We start from the raw sequence: 21,280 nt of genomic DNA on the forward strand, positions 1-21,280 counted from the left end.
GCCTCATATATTTAACACTTATAGTTTTTAGTCCATCTTCAATTTGAAAGTGGTGCCTGCCTGCTTGCCTGCTAGAACGGAGCTTTCCACTCGAAAGCAGAAACATGGTTTGATGAAACGAAAGCTTGGCTGCACAATTTCAGATACTTTTCTCTGGCATAGGCTATATAACTCCACGTTACTTCGCACACCATAGGCTAAAGCTCGTGGACAAGCAAAAACCATCCTTTTTGGCCCCAGATAAGACTTCTGCGGAGCTTTCCAAAATGTAATGCCATATTCATCAATCCTGCCTGAGGTCCACATTTTCCATAAGAACCTCTCAGGTTAGACCCTTACCAGTTTCCAGGAATAAGCCAAGATCAGTGGCAAAGGAAAAAAAAAGAAAAAAAAAACAGGACAAAACCAAAGTGTTGCTCTCGCAACACAATTACTCTTTACTTTTAACAGAAAAAGAAATGCTTCTTTTCAATTTAATACACCAAAAAGATTGATCTTGATTCTGTGTACAGAATATTCTATCAGAGACAAAATATACTCTACCAGAGACAAAAAAAAACCACAACAAATAGCTTTCTAGTAGGTCTTTTTTTTTGCGTGACGGACAATTCCATGCTCATTGTCCACTGAAATGATTTTGCGATACTTAACTGACTTGTAGAGTAAATTGAATTGCTGAAATTCACAAAAAATCACAAAATCAAATCACAAAAGAAAGTTCATACAAACCCTGTTTGCCACAAAATCAAATAAGTTGCATAACTGGCGAGGATTGTGATTGTGATAAATGGGAGAATTTTGTCTCTTGTTTAGTCATCCACAAGGTGGCAATGGGTAAATAAAACCAGTTGTAGCTTCAAGAACATTTAAATGAAATGCCGATGTTAATTAATGCAGAACAAGATTATCCTTTTCTCTTCGTTCTGACATCCTGGAACAGGCTTAGAACTTTGAACATTGGTAGAATAATTTATAGTTTACAGTAACTAAAGCTTCAAGTTGAGAAATCTCTAAAAAGACACAGATACGATATTTGCAATATATTAAGATGATTTATTAATTCGAAACGTAACGATTTTAATAGTCACAAAACTTAAAGCACTTCAAAACAACCGACCAATAATGACAGTGATGGAGAATTATGGGAATAAATAACGAAAATACAGAATAAGCAGACTATCGGCGACACATGATTAGCTATTAAGTATGAATAAGGCACCAAACCTATTTACCACCCACCCCGTTCTCAAAACTAATTTTTAGCTTCAAAGCTCTTAAGAAATAAACAACAGAACAATAGCAGACAATTCTTCTTTCTAATTCAATTTGATAAGCATAAAAGAAAGACTTCATCGAGTTGAAGTTCTGCTTAAAATTCCATAATACAAAATTAGATTTAAAATTAAAGTTGAGTCTAAGGTTATTCTAAGCTAAACTGGTATGCAAGAGCCAGGGAGAGAGAGAGAGAGAGAGAGAGAGAGAGAGAGAGAGAGAGAGAGAGAGAGAGAGAGAGAGAGAGAGAGAGAGAGAGAGAGAGAGAGAGAGAGAGAGAGAGAGAGAGAGAGAGAGAGAGAGAGAGAGAGAGAGAGAGAGAGAGAGAGAGAGAGAGAAAGAGAAGGTGGAAAAAAGAGAAGAGAGTGAGAGAGACCACTTACAATTGAAATAAATACACAAATTCAGCTCCAAGTCATATTAGGACATTATTCTTTTAAATTAAAACTGAAATTGTAAGCGTTAAGCTAAAACGAGTAACACCCCCAATTTTTTTTTCAAAATAAAGAGGCGAAATTCAAATCCAAATCTACAATAAAAAAAAAGTGCTAAATTTAAATGTACAATATACCCTTCAACAGACACTCAACTTAGGTTACAATACATTTTACAGGTATTCAACAATACAAATGAGATTTGTCTTACAAAACAAAACGAATATTTTAAATATTTGTACATACAGTAAGGTAACAAGGATCAGATTACTATAAAACGTGCTTAAAATAAACGAAGTAAGATAAAGTATCGAAGAGACAGATTACCTAGGTTACAATTGATTTTAGAACCTTTCAACAGTATAAACAGGCTACTATAGATTTGTCTTACATAAACAGAGATCATTTAAAATTTGTACATTCTGTAAGGTGATAAAAATTTGATATAACTATGCAAAAAACTACGGAAAAGAAAAAAGAAACGAAGCTCTGAGGCACAGCTTTTTTAATCCCTAAGTGAAAAAAAAGAACAAACTTAATTAGCAGAAGCAATAAGGTCGTGCAACAATCCACGACATTCACGACAAACAAATGATATTATCACAGAGTGACTTTTCGTAAGTCTATTTAACCATTGATCATTAGCACCAAGTCCTGCAAACGAGGAGGGTCCATCAACTGCTGAATGGGAACTTTCACCTAGTATGAAACCTGAGTCCAGGGAAGCTGGACCTTCGGAAGTAATACCAGGAAGTACAGAGATCAGATTCCACTTGGATAACTGTGGGAAGTTGGTATCTGGGATATTGGCTCTGAAACTACACTTCGAGCACACTGTTTGCTTACAAAGATAGCATTGTTGGGCCCAAGGGCCAAATAAGAGTCCGAAGCTAGTTTTGCAGGAGTAACATATCTGAAAAGAAAACAACCGTATTCAGAAATTTCAACAAAATTTCAAAATTAGAGTGAATAAAATATTTATAACAACAAAAAGAACACAGAAAGATGAGCCTTGGGCAGATCAGCAGCTTATCAATTGACTTAATCCTAGTTTACCACCTTCATGGACACAAACACCTATTAGATCCCAATTCTTCGCCATCATTCCAGGCTACCATAGTCTCCATAAGCTGAGACAATCAAAAGTACAAATTAGAAAAAACTCAAAATATTAAACTCCACTTTCATGAAAAAAGTGGTATTGCTAGTATAATATCTCGTAAAAACTATATTTTATGGTAAAAACAGTGCGTTCATTCAAGATGAAAACGAGGTTAAAAACGAATGTAAAGGAATGGCGTCATATTGAATGCTAGAAATATTTTCGAATGTGTGTGACTTTTTTTTATATCTTATTTGCATTTGTTTTTGAGACGTTCAGTGAAAGTAATGATTACTTTATTATTTGGTTTGTTGAATGTCAATTATATGGAAAAGGCTAAAATTTATTAAAACCAAAAATTCTAAAATTTACTACAATCTCAACAACTAATGCTATATGGGCCAATTCAGAAGTCCTAAAAAGCATACAAAATATGTTTTGGACATTATACAAAATAAAAAATCATTGTATTGCCTAAACTTTAAAACGTTTCTTCTTATTTTTTCTAATTTTTTTTTCAGAAGACGGAGATTAGGCACATGAATAAACCATTCGGCAAGCCATGCATTTGACGGACGTTCTCAGTGCCTGATTTGCAAACATTTCATACGCTAGACGTTTGCGATTTCGGCTCAATTATAAATTATGTGAAAAAAAACAAAAGTTTTCAGGGGCATGTTGCAGCATGACGCCAGCAAAGATGGCTTTTGAACTGAAGACAACCAAGCCAAGTAGTCTGCTTGTTGGGATCTTCCCCTTTCAACTGAAGAGCAAAAGAAGACCCTATCTTCGACTGGTCAACAATTCGAAGTTTTCCGAAATCCAGAGACATGTAATTGGCAACACCAGAGAAAAAGATTAGATCTACAATCTCAGCCTGAAATCAAAAGGTAGGGCAGGGTTTGGAACAAAATGGGCATTCATAGCCCTTGATGTCAGGTGGCTGAAGAAAAGGATAATCACTGTCTTTTTCAACATCAATGAGTTCGTTGAGGCTGTTTCTGCTCTTTAAGCAATTTTTGAATCATGTTAATGTCACAGTTTGCATCGCCTAAGCTACCATTAGCATCATACAGGAGAAAAACCTGAAGCCTTTGGATCTCCCATCTTACTCCCCAGACATGGTTCCACATAATTCTGTCCTCTTTTCTCAGTTGAAGATGCCTTTGGAAGGATGACTTCGGAACGGCTAAATATCCCACTGACCTTGGGGAAGTTTCATAATTCTACTGCACTAAAAGCATCACAATCTACGTGATATGAGGGAAACAAAATAAAACCCAAAATACAAAACATTAGAACTACACTAAAACGATAGGCCGCAATTTCTAGTTTGTGTTTTTGATCTTCAGTTTGACCAAATCACTGTATTCAATTGGAAATTAGAGATTCGACGTTGTTTCCCACGTTTCTTAATGAGGCTCATAGAATTTTCCTTTACATGCAAGACAAAATCTTCAAAATGCACCAAAGCATCGGATCATCAATAGTACAACTTCCCAAACTGTATGAAAAACAGAGGAAGGATAAAGTTTTTATCTAAGAAGAAAGGTAAAACAGTAAAAAAGCTAAGTGAAAAAAAAAAAATTGGAAATGGAAACTATGTTTTACTCCCGCAACAGAACCCAATTCCTCATTAAACAGAATAGGAAGAGATTGAGCAAGAATTTTAACTTAAAGAAACGAGTTCGTAGTAGTTGAGTCTAATACTAGAGTTAGCGGACAAAAATCATTTTACCTTTCCTTCCAATATCTCTTGATAAATACAAGGGTCTAGATTCTTTTCCATTTCTGCTCTTATCAAAGTCGTCCTTATGTGAACAACCTCGGGTAAAGTTACATACAAAAGGCTGCTTCTGTGGTTTTGGAAAACTTCCTAAAAAACAGAAAAACCATTTATTTTCGGGTCACAAATACTTCTAAATAAATAAAAATAATTCCCCCAAAACTCGACATGTCCATGTTTTATATTTTTAAGACATTTTACATGTATTTTTCAATATTTCAATGTCAGTAAATATCTGACACGAAGGTTCAAACTATTTGCAATTCAACTCTTCTATTGCTTTTCTGAGCAACTCACTTTTCGACTAAATAAATAAATGAAGAAATAAGAATTAAATTTCAGCAGGTGTCGAAACACAGCACCCAGGAAATTATACTACAGAAATCACTAGGATAAAATGTTTATTTCACTAATTTTCTATCACCAGCACAGTTAAAAAAAAGAAATAATTAAAAGAACAGTTAAAACTAGTTAAAGTACATTATAAAACATACATTTTAAATTTAAACGGGTCATAAAAAATATAAGAAAAAAAGAAAACGAGCCAACATGCAAAAAAATAGGCAACTCTTGTACAAATAATAAAAAGAGAGAAACTATCGGGATTATTTATTAATTTTTTCAGTAACGTAGGGGACAAAACTTTTTTCATATCTGGAGGTAAAAAAGCGAATGGGCGAAAAGATAGGAAAAGGTTCAGAAATAACTCGAAGCGGACGAAATCTGGGCGGGGAGTGTCTTATGGAGGAATTTTTTTCCATGCGATGGTTTTTTATTGTATTTTTTGAAAAACAGGGCACAATATAACTTTACTGCAATCAAGCTTCACCAACTTAGCTTTTTCTAGAAGAAGAGAATATAGAATCTTACCTTCTTGGAAAATTATTCACAGGGCTTAAACTGTATGGACAGATTGGTTTTTTTTCTGATTCTCCCCAGAAGATACCAGGATACCAAACTGCACAAGCATTTTCAAGATGCGGGCAGACAAAGAAAACAGTTTTAAGAATAGGAAGGGGGGACGTCAAATTTATTTCGAAGTTTAAAAAGAGAAATGGACGCATTAACTCTATGGATTTTTTTTTTTTTTTTTACATGTATATCCCACTTTAAGTTAGAACAAACAATGACGCCAAATAATTTAAAGGAAGACACAGAAATTTCAGAGAAAGTATTGTAGAAAAGGGGGAAAGGGAAGATTTAAGGAAACATCCCAGCATTATCATGGATTTAGTAGAATTTACTCTAATGTCTAAGTCAGAGGTATTATGTGCGAAGTAAATAAGAATGCTAGTAGGCTTGCTCATTAAATTTTCTATAGCAGGTTTCAACAACTGTCATCGACATATTTCTATTTGTCAGGAAATTCCATATCAGGGCTGCTAATCATGACTGGAAAAAAGAAGGAGACCTAGGAGAGTACCTTGGGGTACTCCATTTTGGGTCGGGACAGAATTGTAATCATGATTCAGATATTTGACCGCTTGTGATCTAATTGATAGGATCTTGATTCCAGCACTAATGTGTTAAATCCATACTACTCCTTTTCCTCCACCATAATCCTCCACCATACTCTCCTTTTCTCTTTGTCCTAGTTGCAGGTTACATTATTAGAAAGATAATTGGATATAAAATTCAAATTGCAAGCAAGCTTCTTTACGATGTCAAGTTCCCCGAAGATATAGGGGTCATAGAATTCAACAAACAGAGGTTTCAGGAATTCTTGAACATGCTCGTTAAGACAGCTGAATTGTTCGGATTACACATTGAGATCCCAAAGACTAAAGCTATGTCGATTAGCAGTTCACTCGTAGGGGCCTGAATACGAGCAAAAGACATTGAACTGGGACAGACTTAAGGTGCTTGGGAGGTACAATAACTTTCAATGGCGATTCTGAAAAAGAATCACGGCCCAGAACAGCAGTAGCCAACACAATCTTTCAGCAACGCTTACTAGTCCAAAAACCCGCAGTATACTCGTAGAAACAAAAACTCATGCCTTTCTAGAGCACCGTTTTGGCTGTTCTGAGTCACTCAATGATATACCTAATGTTAAATGCGAAACAGGAGAAACTCCTTACTGCCTTTGGGAGTAATTGTCTTTGCTGAATCCTAAAGATCAACTAGAAAAACTATATCAGGAACGACAAGATCTATACATAAGCAAACCAACTAGAGACTGACACCGAAGATGGTGATAGCTTGGACATATTCTCCGCAAGCCAGATCATAAACTTCCAAAAATGTTCTTTCATTTTGAGACAGGAGCCACTCATTACTGAAGGAAATCAAAGAATACGCTTCATAAGACGTAAAAACATTATAGAAAAGCTCTTTCAGATGAGTCTCATCCCAAAGTAGGAGAACAACTACGCAGCGGTTGACTTGAGAAAAGATTTAAGGCTGCTATTTGCATCTGGAGGTCGTGGAGAAATTAAGGTCTAAGGTAAATTTTCGGAAAATCCAAATCAAAAGCTACTTTTCATCACAGGTTCTGGAAGAGATAATCATATGTTCTATACAGGAGACAAGGAGCTTGTCTCCACAAGCTCTCATTGCTAAAAAGCAACAAATCACTAATCATGACAAAAAACAAAACGAAAACAAACATACGGTATTTCATTTGCAAAACAATTATCATATTTTACATGAACATTTATAATCTATTAAATAGCTTGAATAAACGCAGCGTTCGTATAATTATGCTTTTATCTTTTATTTCCGGTTTGATCCATTTCGGTTTTTTTGCCGGTTATTGCGTCATGATAGCTCTTTGGCTGTGAGGAAGTTTTGACGAAACTATTGACATTCAAATCTGCTTTAAATAGATCAGTTTACTAAATTTAAATTATATTATGGAATTTGACTCTAAATTTACAACTGAATCCGCAGGTCTACCGATAGTTCCATTTTACTTACGATAAGATAACGTTTACTTACTTAAATAGGAATAAATACATAATTTGCAATTCATACTCGAAAACGACAATGAAAAAAACGTAACTTTAAGAAAGGAAAGAAGACAAATTGATTAAAGCATCATAGTTGCGTAATAAGGAGTGTTTAAAAAAGAACGCCGGATTTGAAACACCCGTAACTTTTATTTGTTGCTGTTTGCAACATTATTTTGGCATGTTTTGTTATCACTGATCATCGGGGTGCTTTGGTTTTCCAGCTTAATATTTGTGGTGAATAGTCATGGAAATATACTGTACAGAATAGTGAGTTTTGATTGAGAAAACCCAACACAAAAATGGTGAAAAATCCGCGGAAACCGTTCGGAAATCCCGTACGATTCTGGGAGGTCAAAATATCACACTGGATGAATCCACTGTTTGTAGGCTGGCTGATCAATAAACTTGACAAAGTCCAAGTCAACAGAAGGAATTAAAAGCCCGAGTTATAGTTAGATGTGCAATTTAGATTTGATGTTTAATAAGCGATTTTCTTCTTTTTTTTTAGATTGCCAATGAACAGTTGTCACTTTGAACTGAGTTCGTTATCGTGCGACGCGAATTAATTCCTTTGGTACGGATTGGACCAATAGAAAATCAAGCATTTGTGGTTCCAACAAGACACTGCAACTTGCCATACTTGAGGAGACACAATAACTCTACTGGATGAAGTTCCTGGACAGACTCATCTCGTTACGAGGAGACCGAACCTATCCACCTTTATCTTGTTCCCTGAACTTACGACTTCTTTTTAGGGGAGGACACTAAGTCATGAGTTTACAAGAACAAACCCTGTAATATGTTGGATTTCAAACAAAAAAATCGACGGGATCTCTACGAAGTTTATGGAAAAATGTGTAAGCAAGTGATAATTAATTTCATGGAAGAACAAGTGCTGCCTGTGAGGCTAGCATCAAATAGGCTAGGGCTAGCAGAGTAAAATGCCCAGTATTGTGTTTCACGTACAGTTTTGACATTTCCCGAAGACAATGTGTGTTTTATTTGCTTCTTTCAGATAGTTAAATTCCGCTTATCATAGATATGAAACCGGTATTCTTTTTATAACACCCTCAATAAATGAAAATTAACTTGGAGCAAGCTAAGAAAAGCAGATATATAGCAATGAAAACGAAATGCATAAAACTGAGAAAAATGAAAAATGAAAATGAACTAGAAAAGTGAGCAAAGGGGTGTGATGATTTCGCATTATTTATTTTCAGCGAAGTTTGGTACGAAGCTTTGGCACTGGTAACGCTTTAGCTCCTAGAAGTTATATTATTTAACGGCCGTTGGGACTAGGGAAATGCATTTCTGTGCGACGATAGGTCTTATTATTTGAAAGGCGGCCTTATGCCGCCTTTCAAATTTAGCAGAAGCTCTTTTTTTAATTTTACTTATCCTTTTTAATCGTGCAATTTTTTACTCTCTTGATATGTTTTATTGTTTTGACAACAGTTTTTTACATTTTTTAACTTTTTGATTTTTTCTAAAAAACCCACATTTGCTTGTATATTTTGTATTTTTGACACTAAAGTGCGAATTTTGCCCACTTGAGCGTGTGATAGAATTTTTTCAGAATGAAAATCTTATCTTACTAAACAGGGTCAATTCTATCACAGATTTCTTAAATGAAGCCATATTGCTAAGTGGAACAAGCACATTCCGAAATGAGATGTATAAACGGTGCAAAGCACGAATGGTACAGGATTTTGAGCAATTCGATTTATTCATTAGCTTGAATGGCTATAGACAACAGTTATCTTAGTTAGTGACCTTATCAGTGTCTTTGTCCCACTTAAGACTGAACAGAACAGCGTAATAAAGCAAGGGCTATTAATTAGGAAACTAATTAGAAGGATCTTGTATTTATTGTCGTTAACTCCCTACGATTTTACCAGCATGGTTGAAAAGACGTCGCTGTGCCAAGAAATCCTGAACAGAGGAATTAAAATTATTGTTAGTCAAACTCAGCTAATAACTTTCCTAATAAACAATATACAACAGGATCACTTTCTGTGTATCGAATTTTACAAGGCTTGCAAGCATTCAGTACTATTCCGATACTCTGTAGACAATTAGGCTATTATAGGCTGTAATGACAAACACCAACACAAACCAAGGATGTTTCAGTGTACTTCTTTTTCATTAAAACCATTCACTTAGTTTTCAGGTCTGAATAATTCAGTGATATTCCATAGTCTTTAGACAACTGGGCTATCAGAGGCCGTAGGGTGGCTAACCTCGACAATAATCAAGAGTTCCCTAGAAACTAGGCAATGATCTTAAATTGATCCTCATGAAAGAGGGTGGGTCAAGACCTAAAACATGATAGGTGTCTATCATGCTTAAAATTAAGAGAAAGGGACCCTAGCTCCTATTTTGCCGATCAAAGAACATCAGAGTAGTATTTAGAATATTACAACATACTTAGAATAATGCTTAGAATAATACAACATACTATTTTTTTTCAAAATTCTTTTTTCCCTAATCTTTACTAAGCAAATTTGTTACTAAACAAAAATAAAGGTTTTGTTACCAAAACTCTATTTTTGTTTTCAAACATGCTTTGCATATAACTGGACTTAAAAGCTCCTTTACACCAAAAAACTTTGGTAGCATTAAGATAAACGAGAACAAAACAAAAAACAACTTACGCTATGAGATGACAGTAGTGGTCTGTTAATGGAAGAGCTGTGCCCTAAACTAGACATTGATTTATGCCTTCTCAGATCTTGAAATTCCGAATTATCTGCAAAGGCAATATTATCATTAGAAGAAGAGATACAACCGAAATGGAAGCTTATCTTCAAAGATAGCCAACACAAATTCGAAAAGTATTAATGAAGATATGGAGAAAAATAGAGGAAGAGATAGAGAGAGAGAGAGAGAGAGGAGAGAGAGAGAGAGAGAGAGAGAGAGGAGAGAGAGAGAGAGAGGAGAGAGAGAGAGAGAGAGAGAGAGAGATAGAGGAGAGAGAGAGAGAGAGAAGAGAGAGAGAGAGAGAGAGAGAGAGAGAGAGAGAGAGAGAGAGAGAGAGAGAGAGAGAGAGAGAGAGAGAAGAGAGAGAGATTATCGTCATCTTCTAGAAGAATTGAAAAAAAAATTCTAAGTGAAGTAAAGAGCAGCATTAAACCATGAACGAGCAGAAATATAGTCATATAATAAGTCTAGCTTAAAACAAACAGATATCTCTCTGAATAAATAAATGAAAGCTAAAAAAACAGAAATTAAAATGAATAATCACATCAAACTAAAAAGTAGAAAGTAATATGGGTGAATAAATGAAACATAACACGAGAAAATTACTTTAAACTTAAAATGATCAAAAATTACCGTAAATATGAGTGGTACTATCACCTCCATAAACGCGCTAAAGGCTAGAATGTCATTAGCGCAGTAATAAAAACGAAATATAGTTAACAGTATTTTATTGGGGTCCCATTCTCGGAAGGTCTATGCCCCCCACAATTCGTTTTAATATCATGGTTCTCTTGGCCCAGGAATTTACAGGTGTAAACTTCAGGTTATTCCAGAATAAGTTATTGGCTCACTTTGGAGGAAACAATAATATGCCAAGTTATCTCGGTAGATTGAGGTTTAATTGGCCCAAAGACTTACAGATATAAGTTTCAAGCGGGAAAAAATTTACCCATTTTGGAGGATTTTCGCCACCAGTCTCGATATTTGCTCATTAGTCATCTTGGCCTAGGGAATTATGGATATCACTTTCAAGTAGTTTGGGCAAAACTTTCTAGTTATTTTCCGATCAAACTAACCTTAGCCATTGGGGTTTCTTTTAATCCAAGAATTATGAAAAATATTTCAATCAAACTGAACGGAAAGGTTTTCCAACTCATCCAATACTCTTACTTTTACCAACAACCTTTCAGATCCTCTTTTTCCTGCAAAATATCCCTAGAAGTTTCAAGCCGACAGCCAAGGTCAACTATGCTTGCCTTTTTTTTATCTTAAAACGCATCTTCGAACAATGGATAATTTGCATAATTTGGACCCTTGGCCCTTGTTTTGCATGGGTCGTTTCATCATTGGAGGCATAATTAGTGAACCTTTTCACGAGAAAATTGTGGGGAGACACTTATTTCCTTATAAAGTCACAAATGGTGCATTCACTTTGACAAGAACCAAACCCTACTTACACCATGAGTTTCCTAGCTCAGAGGGCTGAAGAAGCATACACTGTCCATTTTTTCTCTCGTGTCTTTTGATGTCTTCACTTTGATATATCACTTTGACATCTGAGTCTGAATCATCCGAGTCCTACAATAAGAGGATAAATGGAAAAATTGTATGCATCATGAAATTAAAAGCTTTGAAAAGCAAATATAAATTTTTATTGTGACAAGACATTAGTACGAATGACGTTGCGACGGATTACTCTCGTTACATCGCCGCAATTCCGGAATGGATTGTGTTAAACATTGTCTCAATGTTTCGAAGCTATCAAAATTCCATTTTTTAGATTTTCGGTTGCTGTTGAGCTGGGTCACTCCTTACCACAGTTCGTTACAACGAACTGTTTAAAAACTAAATTTTCATATTTTTTTGCTACATGGCTTTCTCTTAGTCTTGATCGGACGATTTTGAGAAAAAAGGGGTGGGGAAGGAGGCCTAGATACTCTCCAATTTTAGGTTACTTAAAAAGGCAAATAGAACTTTAATCTTTTACGAACGTTTTTATTAATAAAAATATACCTAGGCTAAATTACGAATTAAATTACGAAACGGATTTCTATATTCGCACATTTTTATTACGTATATGAGGGGGTTTGCCCCTTTGTTAATACCTTGCTCTCTACACCAAGGCTTAAATTTATCCCAATTCTTTAAGAGTGACCCCAGAATCACAAAGGCCGTAGAACAAGTTGTTGAAATTACTAACAGTAATTCAGCGTAAAGAGCAAAAATTTGGAGGGATGAACCCCTCATATGCGTAATAATTTCTGTTCGTTTCTAGTTTTAATGCAGCGTTTTACTTTCAGTTGAAAACCTTTTTTATATTTATATTTTAATTGTTTTTTTTTAAATAATGGAAAAAATCCTGCGCCCCCTTCATGGAATTCCTCTCCCTCTATGACAAATTCATCTAAGGAAAGATACTTCCACGTACCCTCCTCCCCTTAACCTCTCCCCAACCAAACAAATCCCCCTAAAAACGTCTGTACACTTCCCAACAATCATTACTGTATGTAAACACTGCTCAACGTTTGTAACTTGCACCCCCTTCCCCGGCAACTGTGGGGGAGTAAGTCATCCTCAAAGACATAGATATTATGTTTTTCGACTATGCTGAACAAAATGGCTTTCTCAAAAAAATTTTCCGTTGACTTTGGGAAAAAGAACATGGGAGGAGACCCAGGTGCCCTCTAATTTTTCGGTCACTTAAAAAAGAGCACTAGAACTTTTAATCTCCAGTAGAATGAGCTCTCTCGTGACATTCTAGGACCACTGGGTCGATACGATCACCCCAGGGAAAAATAACAAACAAACACGTACCCGTAATCGATCTTCTGGCAAAAAATAATTATGAATTATGCAAAAAATAATTCTGGCAGAAAATGAAAATAATAATTTTCTCGTAAAAAGTTCCATATTTTTGTAGATAGGAGCTTGAAACTTTTACAGAAGGATTTTCTTATAAGCTGAATGCGGTGAGGTTATTTTTAACCTCAACTAAGATTCTATGACTTCTAGGGGGTGTTTTCCCTTATTTTCCAAAATTAGGTAAATTTTCTCAAGCTCGTAGTATCTTTTGATGAGCAAAAATAAATTTGACGAGACTTATATATTGAAAATCAGCATAAAAATCCCTTTCTTTTGATGTATTTATTACTATCAAAATTCTGTTTTTTGGACTTTCGTTTACTATTGAGCCGGATCGCTCATTACTACAGTTTGTTACCACAAACTGTTTGTTTGTATGGAATAAAATTAAAGAATTGACGAATAAAATTAAAGAGCAAGACAAGAAGCTTAGACAGACAATATAACATTTCACAAATTTAGCTCAGAGAACTTATGATGATTAGCCTGAGAGCGTACTGTTATCTCCTCGTAACCGTCTGGGCTTAAATAGAAAGCAGGTCGTCCTTGTCTGGTTTGGAGGATGTCATAAATAAAGATTTAAAGGAAATGGGAACTTCCTGGGAGGGTGTAAAGAGGGAGGCTTTAAATAGATTAGGTTGGAGGAGGAGCTTGCGTAGCTGTGTAGGCCTCAGGCGGCTTGGTGCTACAGTGAGTTATTAGTAGTAGTAGTAGTAGTAGTAGTAAATATTCAAGGGAACTTTATGTCTGGAGCACCTTCATATCTCTTTTAAAAAGATGTATTTTCCTGATAGACAGGAAAAGAAATATTATTTGTGTTAATACACCTGGAGATAAAGATACTTTCGCAACTAATTTTTGTAAGATTTGTATTTTTATCTTAAAATTGTATGTATATTTTTTCTGGACAAGTAAAGATTGTTGCCATTCCAGAACTACTTTGTATAAGAGAAAGTACACAGATTTTGTGAAGCAAGAGGTCAACAGACAAGTTGAATAAAGAAAGGTGCATGTTTTTCAACCAACCTCAAATTTGGCCTCTTGATATTGGCTTACATGTCCCTCAGTCTGCAAAAGAAGATAATAGGATTGCGTCATCTCTATAGCATTGATACTTCAAAACAAATATCATACCTCTTCTCATGTTCGGTCTTTCATTTCTATAATGAGTGGAAAATACAACAAAAACACGCATTTCTACAATAAAGAATAATAATGAAAAAAAAAACCAATACTCACTTTGCACGTTTCTATTTCTTCTTCAGTTGTCACTTCTTTTTCCTCTTTTGGCACACTTTTAGTTGGATTCACTTCACCAGACTGAATTTTTTCAAGTTTTTTAATAAGCTCGTCATTAAAGGCTCTCAAGGATGCCTTTTCTTCCTCAAGTTTAGATATTTTGATGTCAGTAGGCGACGGAAGTTTTTTTACCAGCTAAATGGACAAAATAATTATTAGACATTTTGTTCAACTATGTTTGAAACAGATAATTCCTTCAATGTATTTATCTCTAAGATTTTTTGGAGTGATTTGGCTATTTTGAAGCCGAAATTCAATTCAAAATTCAAACCGAAATTCGTATATATGCTTGTTTTCATTTGTCTTAACAGAATGCACTTGTCGGTCAGATAGTCGAAATATGAACGGTATATTTTACCTATGTGAATTCCCCTTGTCTTGAACACGATTTCTTATTTTTTGCTCTTTTTTTATTTTGTCTTGCTCATTTTGCATAAATCTTGAGGATTTATGAGCGTTCTTGGTATGTCACTAGGTTTCATTATTTAATAGACCCTTCTTTCTAATATTTTCCGATGTTTTGAAAAAATTTAAGTCTATTATGTTGATTCAACGGTGACACAAAAAAACCTGTTGGCACTCTTGAGTTACAACACGAGTAGGGAACAAACTTGTCTCAACCTGCGTTAATTGTAATCCCGTTAACATAAGTTTATTTTGTTATATGCATGTTTAATTTACTGCATTTAGTTTAGTTGAATATTCTTTTGATTTTTTATTTAAACATCTTCATTTTGTTTGGCTGCTTCAATTTTACTTTAGGCACTTTCAATTCTAAACCTTTACCACAATACTTCTAAAAGCTTTCCTAGTTAGTAACGTTTGTTCTAATTACTATTGTAAATTCTGCATAAAAACAGGCATTTATATATTCCAATATAGGGTAAACCGCTGTATGCTATGATGCATTTCTGTGTCTTTTCTTTGTGTCCAGAATGCACCTTAAGAAGAAAAAAGGTACATTCTGACTTTGTGAAATCACATGAAAATAATTTTATTAGCACTTCTAGTCTAGTAACATGGAGTCTTCAAAAATGTTGTTTTATAAAAGGGAAAATGTTGTGCAAATGATAGTTTTAATTGTAAACACCAATAAATTAAATTTGCCATGAGCTGGATCACTTTTTATTCTTAAAATTCAGATCCAAACCCCTCACTCTTTTGCCGGTGTGATCACAAGTGCTAGTATTTGCAAATCCTAAAACCGTCTCTATGACGTATTGGTAACAGTCGCTACAATTGGGACTATCCTGTTATAGTGCACTGCACACGTTCCAAAATGTTGCTCTATTTTCTTTTTCTTTCCATTGACGTAATCAGTAATGGAAACACCCTAACATATATCACTAATAAACCTAGTTTTAAATGAGTTGTGAAAGGGTCTTCAAGAAAAAGTCTGCTCTAGATGCTGAAGTAAATCACTGCTTTAAAGAATACCCACCCAATTTTATTTGTTTATCTTCCCTTTTTTTTATATTGTCTATGTTTATGAATTATTTCATAAGATAGGACTTGTTCGGCCAAGGCTGGAGACAGGTATGGTCCTTGCATCCACCTTTTTCAAAAGAGATGTTAAGATTCTCGAAGATGTTCAGAGAAGAGCCACTAAGATGGTGACTGGACTGCATGAGCTCCCTTACCCTACAAGGCTATGCAAGCTGAAACTCCCAACTCTTGTTTATAGAAGAAGACGGGGTGATGCCATTCTGGTTCATAAACTTAATAATTCAAAGGCACTTCCTGATCTCCTTCCTCTGGCGTCTCAGGACTCTCGTACTAAGGGATATAACTCACAGTTACCCAAGCATTTCTCCTCAAAGCGGCAACGCGCCCATTTTCTGACCAACCGTGTTGCCAACCTCTGGAACAAATTACTGCTAGATACCGTTGCTGCCCAAACCAGAAATAGCTTTAAGAACCATCTCGACAACGAATGGTCAACAAAATAATGGAAGTATAACTGTAAAGCAATCGAATCAGCAATATCAAATCACTAGTCAAGTGTACATATTCAACTATGTGTCATGCATTATCAACTGTGGAGTTTCTGTAAGGAAAAATCCTTAGATTGCTCAAAGCTACATTTTAAGGTAATTTAAGGTAATTTCTATTACAAATACTCTACTTAAATAACTTTTGAATAATTACAGTTATCTTTATCTTCTTCACTCTATCAGCATATAACAACGTGTTATACGTGGCGTCATAGTGCTTGAGCGTGGGCGATACGGCAGCGATCATTACAGTCTGACAGTTTCCACCCAGGCCATCTTTCAGAATACGAGTTAACTTTGAGTCTCGATATGGGATACGCTCCTGCCCTTCAGCCAAAGCACTGATGCAATCGCCTAAAATGAAGGTTGAAGAGAATCAATAACGTAATGGGATAGCGACAGAACCCCACTCAAAAGCTGTGCTTTTTCTCCCATCAACTGTATTATCCGTATACACGAGAGTTCTTACAGTGTGTGGGGCGAGTGGGGGGTGGAGGAACAGTTGGAGGAGAGAAAATAAAAATATTCATAACAGGTATTTTTAAAAAATAGTATAGGAATATATAGGAAAAACCTAATTTAGGCTTTTTGTGTTGGAAAGAAATAATAGTCCTGGTAATAGACTGCTGTAGTTTTAGAGGCACGCTATTTAATTTTTATTGTTCTTAAGATTGCTATCCCACTTTAACATTTTCTACTTTAAATTAATACTGAGTTTTGTGACAGCCTCATCGGAAGTGTACCCTTCGATCTATATTGAAATAATATGAAAAAAACTTCGTTATCTTAAAGAGTAAAAGAGGCTGCGTCCCAAAGTCGAACCTTAAAACGTACAGGAATTAGAAGAGGCAGTTGGGGGGCTGCCGCCCCCGAAACCCCCAGCTTTTAAAGACTCTTTTGTACAGGTTTTTTTTCTGGGGGGACTTCATTGTTACTAATTACTAGTTTCGGCGCAATGTTTCTCCTGTCCTCTTGTGTTTAACATTTTTCGAAGTTATTCCATTATTCATTCATTTCAATTTTTTGTTAATTAAAAGAGGGCCTTTCCGAAGCCAAGAGCGGGGGGCTAGCAAAAAAACAAAAAACCTGTACGAAAGAGTCTTTAAAAGCTGGGGGTTTGGGGGGCGGCAGCCCCCCAACTGCCTCTTCTAATTCCTGTACGTTTTAAGGTTCGACTTTGGGACGCATTCTCTTTAACTCTTTAAGAAAACGAAGTTTTTTTCATATTATTTCTCTACGTTTTTCTACAATCCATGGTGGATGTAATTTAATAATTCCTGTACTCCTCGTACAGGAATTAAGAGAGGAACTTGGGTGGCTGCCGCCCCCCCCGCTTTTAAATCATTGTATAAAATAGAAAAAAAATAGATAGAATGACCGAAATGTTTCTTTTGCTCATAAGAAGCTAATATTCTGTTATCTCTCAATTGATAAGCTGTCCAGGTGTTATCAAAATTATACACTTTTATTTTGATGTTGTGAAAAAAACCGCCCGTAAGGGACTTGAGCCCTTGACCAGAGGATTAAAAGTCCCACGCTCTACCGACTGAGCTAATCACTTGCATATGTGTAAATATAACTTCTAAATAATTTTAAAAATTTCAAATTAACATGGGCTCTTATGGAGAGAAATGCGTTAATTAAGTAGCTAATGCGTGGTTTCTGGAAAACATGGAAGGAGTTATCGGATCGAGCTGAAATTTCGCGGATAAGCTCCTGGGCCGTAGGGGACCTTAACTTGTGAATTTCAGCCCGATCGGACAACGTTAAAAGGGGGGTGGGGTTGGGGGGTCGAAACTTTTGGGAGGTTAAGATTTTCCTACGAAACTTTCCAGGAAAATTACTCGGAGAATTCCGCATCGAATGAGTCTTCGTACACCAAGATCTGATGTCGGCTGTGACCTTTAGGCGTCTAGGAAAAAAAAGAAAATGAACATTAAGTGGCTATGCGTGGTTTCTGGAAAACAGGGAAGGAGTTATCGGATCGAGCTGAAATTTTGCAGATAAGCTTCTGGACCCTAGGGAACCTTAACTTGTGAATTTCAGCCCGATCGGACAACGTTAAAGGGGGGCTGGGGTTGACGGGTCGAAAATTTCGGCCAGATTTTCCCCATGAAGGAAAAGTTAAAGGGGGATGAAATTTGGCAGGTTTCTTAGATGGAGCTCGGGCTACGAAATGTATCCCTCCCCATCCCTCTGCGACCACTGGAACCAAAGATTGCTTAACATTGTCGCGGGTCGCCTCTTTATAGAGGCACGAGTGTGCCTCCTTGATTAAAAGAATAAGAAATTCAATACAAAACGTATTTTTTTTTAGAATTAACAGAAGGAAGTCGATACGTTAAAGAACCTAAGGGCCGAAAAAGGAAAAATCAACAGATATTTTTATGCAATTACCTAGTTAGAGTTTGTATTTATAAAATTTCTTATTTTATATCTAATGCATTGAATATAGCATATTCAAATCTAACATATTTGAGACTCTGGGGTGCAAGAAATAATATAGATAAAGTTATTTATTTAAAGTAAGGAATAAATGAGAGGGTTAGGAATAAATTAATTAGGAATTAGAAATGGATTAAGAATAAAGGATTAGGCTAAAGTTAAGATTAAATGAAGATAAAAAAAAACTATTTTAGGTAGCAAGAAAATTGTCAAAATGGATGGCTTCGTTTACCAGGGAAGCATTTTTAATAAGAAAGGTGGATCTAGCAACAATGAAAAGTAGAATACCCCAGGCGTGGGGGGGGGGTATATGGTTGAAAAAAGTTTGGAAGACAGTGCATATAACAAATAGAGCTAATATTAGGATGCTAGAAGACAGGGTGAAGACGGAGATCAAGTATGGCCGTGGAACATGAGCTCTTCAAGAGGTTGAAGAAGATATGCTATCGTATATGTTTTCCATATGAATTGTCAAGCGATAATTTCGAATACGTGTTTGTCTGACGTATACAAAAAAATAAACTGAATGAAAAATGCGACTGAATCCCGCTTTTCAGTCTATCCTGAACAAAATATTAAGATAATCATGTCACGCTTTATAGATGAGAAAATTAGCTTACAAAAATTGCATCATTTGGAAATCCAACTACGGCCGAACGAAAAGCAGGACATACTTGGATGAGGTTAGGGAATGCCATTAGAAAATATCTAAAGAAATTTTCATAAGAGGGAAAGTAGGATAAGTGTTTAATAAGAGTAAATTCTCTGAAAAGAGTGGGGGGGGGAGGATGAGTGTTGGCTTTGTGCTGTGATGAACTATCCGTAGTAGTAGAAGTAGCAGATATCGAGTTTGGGAAAGTACTAGGAAATGCCTATCTCAATCTGTTTATCTTGTCCATCAGTCTAGTTGCCCCAATTTTACAACGTTGAAGAGCCACCCTGAAGCTGGTGAAAACAGATTTTGTGCTATAGGTTATTCATAACAACACTGAAAGTGATATATTAATGAACAATTTTTTGAAAAAATGTAAACATCTATTGGTAATATTACTGTGTAAATACGTTACTGGAGATAAATCCGGATATTATACTCTGTTGCTCACAGCTTTCCAAACCCCACCCTGTCGATTATCCTCTATAGAATTTTTTTCCGTTTATTTTTCGGTTTTATGTCCACCAACAGCAATTATTAGATCCATAACTGACTTACTAGTTGCGCATTGCTGCGATCTTAAAAGAAAGAATATCCAAGCAAAATTTTCCCTGGGAAGATTACACCAGCAAAAACAACAATAGAATAAATTTGAATTAAAAAAGTATGTTTTGAAATTGATTTATCTTTAAGCTATTCCATCCTGAGATTACATTCATGCGTACATTTCCAGGCTATGCTATATACAAGATATCCACCAAAAACTATAATAAAATCGAAAATTACATCTTTTATCTTGTTTATGAAGATTTACACACACAAAAAAGTTTAAAAAATTGATAGTATAGAAAATACACAAGTTTCGAATTAAATTAAAGGGCACTTGAAAAAGAGTATGGAAACGTGATAAGAGGGTCGTCAGCAAAAAAAAAGTACAACAAAAAAGAACGCCATTCCCAGCAACAATATAAAGTCAAGCCACTAAAACCTAAGAAAGATATTGTTAATACTTTTCTTTCTTTTTTACTTTTGCTTATCATTTGGTCAAGGATAAAAATAACTACTTCTGTCAAGAGAGCTTGACAGGTTTAATTACAAGGCCTACGTAAAAGAAAAACCAGTTAAGTCTATTCATCATAGACGTATAATCCTAATAACAAAAAAAAAATTAAAAAACATAAGAACCATTCTTAAGTCAAAATCTTCAGTAAAAATCCACATTTTATAAGTTAATGCTGTCCGTTTTAAATGTTTTTAATGCTGTTGGGAGATGCTGCGCTCCTAGAGGCACTGCTTCCCATTAAAAACACAACGAAGAAACATTCTATTAACGGTTTTCTACATTCTTTGGCACTATAAATAACGAAAACAAAAGTTTACCTAGGGCTAATAAAGACTTGGTTATATTTCTCCTCTCTTCGTCAAAACGTGCGCTACTTGCTTCTTTTGCTGAGCCACTCTCTGAGCCCGCAAGATCAGTAAGGGATAGCTTGGAAAAATATTTGTCTGTTCCCTTTTTTTCAACGAAGACCTTAAAAAGCAGAAAAAAAATCTATGAGCTAATTTCAATTTAGAGATATGTATGTTAAACTTTACATGAGCATAAAATTTCAACAACAAAGTCTCTAAAGTCTAAGAGTGAGACAGAAGATTTTGATTCTGCTTTGAAAACCCAAATAATTTAGTTCTAACTTTCAGTCACTCTTCGTCTTTCATTATCAGCAGCTAGGTCCCATTTTCTGTTTCTTCTTTCTTCTTCTTTTCTTTAAGCTTGAGAACT

General features: G+C 35.4%; 1 protein-coding gene across 1 annotated transcript; it reads right to left on the bottom strand.

Annotated features, from left to right (window-relative positions):
• Nucleotides 1–1,038: 1,038 nt before the first annotated feature.
• LOC136042699 (kinesin-like protein KIF18A) lies at nucleotides 1,039–21,031 on the bottom strand (the record flags this gene model as incomplete). The annotated part of the gene is given in 7 exon segments (XM_065727662.1): nucleotides 1,039–2,619; nucleotides 4,547–4,684; nucleotides 10,203–10,297; nucleotides 11,706–11,826; nucleotides 14,350–14,544; nucleotides 16,558–16,757; nucleotides 20,881–21,031. Coding segments are annotated over 7 exon segments (1,278 nt in total), but the record flags the coding sequence as incomplete, so codon positions are not given.
• Between the last annotated feature and the right edge of the window lie 249 nt (nucleotides 21,032–21,280).

This window comes from Artemia franciscana, unplaced genomic scaffold (assembly GCF_032884065.1).
Source record: "Artemia franciscana unplaced genomic scaffold, ASM3288406v1 Scaffold_1802, whole genome shotgun sequence".
In the NCBI taxonomy this organism is placed as follows: domain Eukaryota; kingdom Metazoa; phylum Arthropoda; class Branchiopoda; order Anostraca; family Artemiidae; genus Artemia; species Artemia franciscana.